Source organism: Morone saxatilis, unplaced genomic scaffold, assembly GCF_004916995.1.
Source record: "Morone saxatilis isolate NCDOM2014 unplaced genomic scaffold, NCSU_SB_2.0 Contig11, whole genome shotgun sequence".
Taxonomy (NCBI): Eukaryota; Metazoa; Chordata; class Actinopteri; family Moronidae; genus Morone; species Morone saxatilis.
In genome coordinates this window covers 30,486,488-30,493,611 of record NW_023339663.1, presented here as the reverse complement: position 1 = coordinate 30,493,611, position 7,124 = coordinate 30,486,488, and the positions used below count along the sequence as shown (strand labels likewise).

Here is a 7,124-nt window from a genome sequence, read left to right as displayed (position 1 = left end):
AATATATGGTCTGCAAATGCTATTTACACAGGCTCCCTGTTATAGCTGTGTTGTGTATCAGTTACCCAGAAAGCCTAATGAGAAAATAGAGCCAGCAACTTATTGTACTCCACACCAGAATTGATAGCACCTCGGGTATCTGCTTATGGATTGTGGAAGTACATTGGCAAACATCAAAATTTAAACTAGTAATAGTAATAGTGATTTCTTAACTGTTCTATGCAAAAGCACCCATTATTCAATATGGCAGGCCTTTGGCATTCTAAATGTAAACCAAAGTCATACAGGGAGCAACTTTCCCAGTTCTCTAAAATTGTTTCCTTTACTGTTACATGAAGAAACAATGAATCCCCAATTTAGAATGTGCTGTATGATCCCATATTCTTTTGTTATTGTGTACACGGTGTAAGCGAAAAGTGATGACAAGCCTAAGGCCCAAGTAAAGGTAAGATCCACTATTTGGTACACGTTTCAGGTACTAATGCAGTCATCGACCTATTAAAGGACCAGTGTGTAGGGTTGAATACAGTTCGCCTTCCAAGCGTGTAAGAGAAACTGTAGTGGTTGTGAAACCCTATCTAAGGCCAGTGTCTGATTTGTCCTCATGCTCTATGTAGGACTATTCAAAATTTTCATTTCTATTTGCGAGCAGCATGGGAATTTTAGTCACCTCACAATGACACTCAACGTTAAATGTTGCAAGAAGATGATTTTAATTGGATGAAGTGCCTTTGATACTGGGAAGTAAGTCGTTTTTGTAGTTGTTGTTGTTGTTGTTGTTGGGACTGGGTATCAAGTGGCTGTCGTTGTTTTCCTCCCTGTCTCTGACGTCCCAGAAAAAGCTCCCGGATTTTTGCTGTTGGTTTTGACTTTTAGTTGCATCAAGCTGGTCGTATTGCTACCATAATTACGAGGGTGCCACCTTCAAATTAAAAGCGGAAAGAAAATTGTCAACAGCATATGCGGAGGGTTATAATGACATTTGACGGGTATGGTGCAGTTTGTGTGATTATGTATATTTTTAAATCAATATTATACCTAATTTCTGCAGAAGTACATTGGATAAGTACAACACCTAATCCAGAAGCAAGCAAGATTAAAGCCTATCTATTATTATGGTAATGATAATTATTATTAATGTAAAAATGTGTAAAATCAATGGTAAAGAGCGGTGAAACCGTGGAGAAAAACTCTCTTCTGTAGCTTGCCAATGCAGGAAACAGACACCCAATGAGGTAAGAATGATTGTAATAACAATGTTTAAGAAGACTGGACAACAAACGTATTTGTAAAATCGTTATGTAACGTTAAATGATGGTAGAACGCAACTGTGTTTTCTTCCGATTAAATATTTTATTTTGAAAAGAGTTAACCGGACGTTTGACTTGTTACCTGACAGTCCAAGCTAGCTTCATAACTGTGTCCTGCTTCTATCCACAGTGAAAACACACAGGTAAGCGCTCGAGCTATTACACAAACATATTTGCTTTACTGCTTTTGTACCGTGTTGGTTTTATAGAATTTAAACGCAGTGTGTAAGCTGCCACTATCAGCCTGAGCGCCTAGCTTGTACACTCACTATCACACATTTGTTATTTGCCGAAGTAAAGTTCACTTGTAGTGTTAATCAGCGGGGCTAGCCACCAACTAGCTGTTAGCACAGGATTAGCCCTGCTAACAATAGCAAACCAACGTTAGAAATGTGCTTTACAGTTCCACGGCTAACTAGTGTTAATTAACCAACTGCGCTCTTTGCTATCCGTGTTACCTTGGATAGCGGTATGTCTGAATAGATACACTGCAACTGTTAACGGTAGTACGGATACATAATGAAATGCTTGCTGTGCGTCTAGCTAAGAAGCTAACGTGACCAGGAACTGTACCCGCCGTTCTGTCCTGATGGAACGTCACACCAGGTTTCCTTTACAGTCTTTAAGCTTTACGGTTACCTTGTTCATCTGCGAAACCACAGTTCTGACACCACTGTTCTTAAAACAGTTTTACACGTAAAATAAGGCGTCTTTCAGTTCGGCTCAATTATTATACTTAAATTGGTGCGCATTTCTGTATTTCTTTCAACTTTTTGAAGTTGGTCAACGTTACCTAGCTAACGTTACTTAATATCACCGAAAAGTCCGTCAAGTAAAGTCAACGTTTACGTTAGTTAAACATTCTACGTTGTGCTTTACAGACATGCTGAATATTTTTAAGAGATAGAGGTTAACGTTTCAGAACGCTGTTTTGTTTTTTTAAAGAAGAACGTCATAAAGTTTTGTTAATTTTGCAACGCGTAAGTTAGCAACGCAGCTAGCCGCTAGGTTCCATGTTTTGCGGGGTTGTCAGTGGTTATACAGGAAACTGCTGCGAAGACTGCTCTGACATTACTAGACCTGTTGGGGATCTTGTCTGTTCCACTCCGCGGTCTATACTACGTTCAGCGATCACCTTCCTCATCAGCAACACTCACATAACGTAATGCTAGTGACAGGCTGCTGTAACGTTAAGTTAACGCTGTTCCTTTTTGTTAGATTACATCATTGACAGCAATTAGCCGACAAGGTAAACTGGCTCGATTGTCAACTTGTACGTTATCTGTATTTTGTGTCACTCCGTTGTCGTAACGGTGTGTAGCTTTAGCTGAGTGTGAAACGTGATCTTCAACCTGTTGGAATCCTTTACTGAGAGTGTGGGTGCGAGGTTGCTAAGCTAACAGCTAACTGGTTACGTACAGGGATGGAGAAGTAAAGTGGTGTTTGTAGGCCTGAGACGACTGACAAGGCTGCTCCTGTCGCTGTTGTACACACGTGGTTGACCTCTGCTGTCCGCTGTTGTTGGAGTCTTGTTGCATTGATAATAGCATACTAACGCCATGAGCATTTTCTCTCAATCTGGGCTTGTCACATGGCAACTGTAGAAGCGCAGCAAATGTTCAGGCGAGTTGTATTTTTGACACTGTTGACAGTGCAGGCATGGCTGACCAATGGGAATATGCTCGTGCTGTTACCACATCAGCACAGAGGTTTTGTCATCAGGTCTTTGTTTCCGTACAATTTATTTGGCCATCCCTGAGAGAAACACTGCATAGTTTGTTTGTTTTTAATATGTGGCATGCTTCTAAAGACAGTTCAATACAGAAATAACAGATACATTTGTAATTAATTCAAAATGTATGTGATAGGATTTAATTCCGCTGTAATAAAGGATTTAAAGTTTTAATAAATCATTTCCTCAAGCTTTATTTTAGACCCATGCACAGTGTTGCATAGTTTTTAATTATACCAATTTGGGAAATTACACTTAATATTCCAGCCTAAATTGCCTGATACATGTTGTGATGTTTTTAGGCATGTTTAGCAAACAATTGCGTGAGAAAGTACAAGTTGCAAAAAAAGGTGAATTGTGTGTATAGTTGATAAAAATGTCAAACTTGTTCCAGTGAAAATAAAAAAGCACAGTTTAGAGTACTCAAAGTAACCTTACCAAACTTACTACAGAGGTTCAGGATTATGAGAGTAAAATGTAAGAATTCAGCTGGTATTACAAAGTCTGAGACCCAGACCTCACCTGACATCTGAAGCTACATTTCCATCTGTTACCAATGTTTTATTTAAACAGAATTTCTGAAACGTATTTCATTGTCTAGTACCCGAAGCAGCGCCGTCCGAACCCCACTACTCATTACGAGTATTTGATCATGGAACAATCTCATTTATTTTTTTCTAACAATTCTGGTTTTCTATAAATTTCTAGCTTTTGTGATCAGCTCTAATGGAGACAGCGGGAGTTTGTGAGATTGATGTGGCCACCAGAAGAATAGTGGGAGGCAGCGATTCTCCACCCGACCTGGACAGCCCAAGTCAGGTAAACACTATCAACATGTGTTTTATGTGTGTGGGGTTTTGTGGATTTTCTCTTTGTCATTAATGTTGAAAGAGCTGTCCAGTGAGATGTTTTCAGCTGCTTTGTATTCACTTGGATGGATGGATGTGTGTGTGTGTGTGTGTGTGTGTGTGTTATCAGGAGGAGGTTGCAGAGTTTGGTTTGGGGCTGTGCGCTGAGGAGGAGAGGGGGGAAACTCCAGGCAGAGAGGACAGTCCCAGCGACCTGGGAGAGGCAGAGCTCGATCCCGGAGGAGACTCCAAATCTGGAGAGGACAAGGCTTTCGGTGGGAACATTACTAGGGACACCCATTATATAAATGTGATGACAGTTTTACATCAGTCAGTTTCTGGTATTAATCAGCAACCAAGTCACATTTATGTCTTACCAAGTCAGATCTGTTCACATTCACTGCACAAAATGTATCTCTTAAAAGCCATTACTCAAACAGATGGATGAAGCTCACAATAATACATATTCCATATCTGTAAAGGCTACAGCATAAAAGCCATGGGGCCCCTCGTGTGCATAAACAAAGCTAAAAAAGCCTCCTGAGGTCCTAATTGAAGTCGTTTGCACTCCGCTGTAAAAGCCCCTGAGGATGTAATTGAGGACTTTCTGGGGAAACACTTGACACTTGTGTTGTTATGACGGGCCAAAAAAGTGAATTTTGCAGTTATTTTACCTAAATAGTTGACATACCTAGCTACTTCATTAAGTAAGTGGGTGAAGTTGTCTTTATGTACATTTAATTTTTTTTAAGCAATGTAAAATTCTCACTGGGAGAATACTGCTCAGAATAATGTTCCCAGTATGCCTAGTGGTAATTTGTTTAAATCAGCAATGGTTAGGTTCTCTCTTCAATATTCTTAACTGTTTCCACTGACGGCTGTATGGGTATGACATTTAACAAGTTAACAGTTTAGTTTATGCAGTGTGCGACATTTTCCACAATATTCTGACTGATTAGAGGTCAGTGGTACAAGACAATGTCCATAACTTTAGAAGAGGAATTCATGTTGTCTCTGCATTAATGTATTGTTAGAGGCAGGGTTATTTATTTTACTATTTTAGTGTAGCAGCAACATCCAAGGTAGCAGGAAATGTTGGTTTCTGCTTCAATTGATACTTAGTTTGAAGTATTGTACACATCTAAAATGCATCACTTCCTCTAAGAACGCACATTAGTTATCATGTCCAACCCATACCAGGTGTGGAATAGTATTAAATCACGGTTGTTTAGCATCAATCAGCAATTCAGAATACTTAAACCATCATTATCTGTGGTGATAGAAGTTAAATGAATTGTCTACCAGTGCTATACAGCGATTCAGCCGTTATGATTTAATTGTGCTTTTTGTTCCAGGGAAAGAAGTGGTTCTTTTAATGCAGGCCCTGAACTCCCTAGCCACTCCTGAGGAGAAGCTGGCCGCTCTGTGCAAGAAATATGCAGACCTGGTAAGATCAATATGTGAATATGTTCATTTGAACAGCCGGACTTCAGTTCAGTCTACATCTCAGTTCTGTTCAGAAATCCACTTCAGTCTGGTGGTGTGCTTGCTGTCTCCTGGGTTTGAGAAATAGCAGAGCCAATCAGAGCTTTATAGGTGGGATTAAGAAACGGGGCATCATTGTCTTGTACCCAGTCGGAAAAATGGCAACAAGTGTGTATGAGTCAGGTTGTTTTAAGATTTTGGAAGTCAACTTACGTTGCCATTTCTTCATTCATCATGACAAACACTGTTTTTAAAACATTTTTACTAGACATCAATTACAAAATAAGCATAAATCAGACATCTTTCTTGCAATTGAATAACTGAAAAAAACTGAAAAACGGTGTAATATTTGACATCTAAATATATTATTTTGCAAAAACAATAAAGCAATTATAAAACATATCCAATTTTATCCCTCCATCCATTATACAGTGGGAGCAATAATTATTTGATCCCTTGCCGATTTTGTAGGTTTGCCCACTGACAAAGAATGGAACTGTGTATAATTTTCATCATAGGTACATTTTAACATTGAAAGAAAGAATATCACAAGAATAACAACATTGTACAAATTTAATATATTTATTATCATATTTTCGCGACTTCCAGTGATGATTTGTGTGTCAGCTTTAAATGGCCTGGACTCCCTGTTAGTCAGCAGAACTGAGGCAGGCTCTCTCTCAGGATGAGTTGCAAAACGTCCTCAAGTCTAAAATATTTCAGTCCAGTGTGTCAAACATTTAGTTTTTTTAATTTTGACATTAAATGGAAAACTGCACTTTAACAACTGGTTTTATTGTGTAGCTTCTGCCAAAAAGCCCCAGTGGTTGCGGTTGGGTATCTTTTATAGGAACTGTACATGAACTAAGACTGCTACTAACTACTGTTTTCAGATAATCTGTGGTTTACATTCTGAATGAATTGTTTGGGCAATAAAATTCAAGTTCACACCTTCAGATTGCTTGTTTTGTCTGACCAATGGTGTAAAGCCTAAAGATGCTCAGATTACGATCATTAAACACTAAAGGAAGCAGAAACTATTCACATACATAGATTTTTTAAAATTAGTAATTATAATGTATTTCCTGTTGATTGGCTGATTGTTTCAGCTCTTACATGCACCATTGTTATCCATGTCTGTCCTTAGATCAGCAAGTAAAGAATGAACAAAAAAAATAAATGTAAAAATTCTGTATGTGTATCTTTTTAACAAACATCCTCCCCAAATATTTCATGCTTACATGTGGACACAAACTTTTTGGTTCCAGTTTTGAAGTGCCAATTACATGTACTATTAATAGGCCGTACTGTATCTATGTATCCAGGTTCAACCATGACACTTTATCTTGTTGATTTTGTTTAGTTGGAGGAGAGTCGCTGCATGCAGAAGCGGCTGAAGGCTCTGCAGAAGAAGCAGTCTCAGATCGTAAAGGAGAAGCTCCACCTGCAGGGGGAGCACAGCAAGGCCATCCTGGCCCGCAGCAAGCTGGAGAGCCTCTGTAGGGAGCTGCAGAGACACAACAAGACACTGAAGGTACACCTACTGTAGCTGGATCCATCAATGTTGTTTTTATCTTCTGTCTTCGCTTGACAATAACCAGCAGCTCTGGCTCTGTCATAACCTGTTGTAGTTTAATTTTCCTCGTTTCAATGCACCTCAATCGATGTCTATCTGACTTAGACTTTTAGCTATGTGACTATAGTGAGAGACCACAAACTCCCACTGAAGGTACCCAGAATGGTGACACA

At 39.2% G+C, this 7,124-nt stretch overlaps 1 protein-coding gene across 2 annotated transcripts in view; it reads left to right on the top strand.

The window, feature by feature from the left end:
* Window positions 1-1,386: 1,386 nt before the first annotated feature.
* The window catches only part of LOC118320778 (gamma-taxilin-like), a gene marked incomplete in the record, with an annotated part of 9,919 nt that continues 4,181 nt past the window's right edge, over window positions 1,387-7,124 (top strand). The window contains 5 exon segments of one of the 2 annotated variants that reach the window (XM_035651863.1): window positions 1,387-1,453; window positions 3,751-3,861; window positions 4,021-4,165; window positions 5,246-5,337; window positions 6,739-6,909. In XM_035651863.1, the coding sequence (XP_035507756.1) occupies window positions 3,769-3,861; window positions 4,021-4,165; window positions 5,246-5,337; window positions 6,739-6,909 (501 nt within the window). 2 annotated transcript variants of the gene reach the window in all.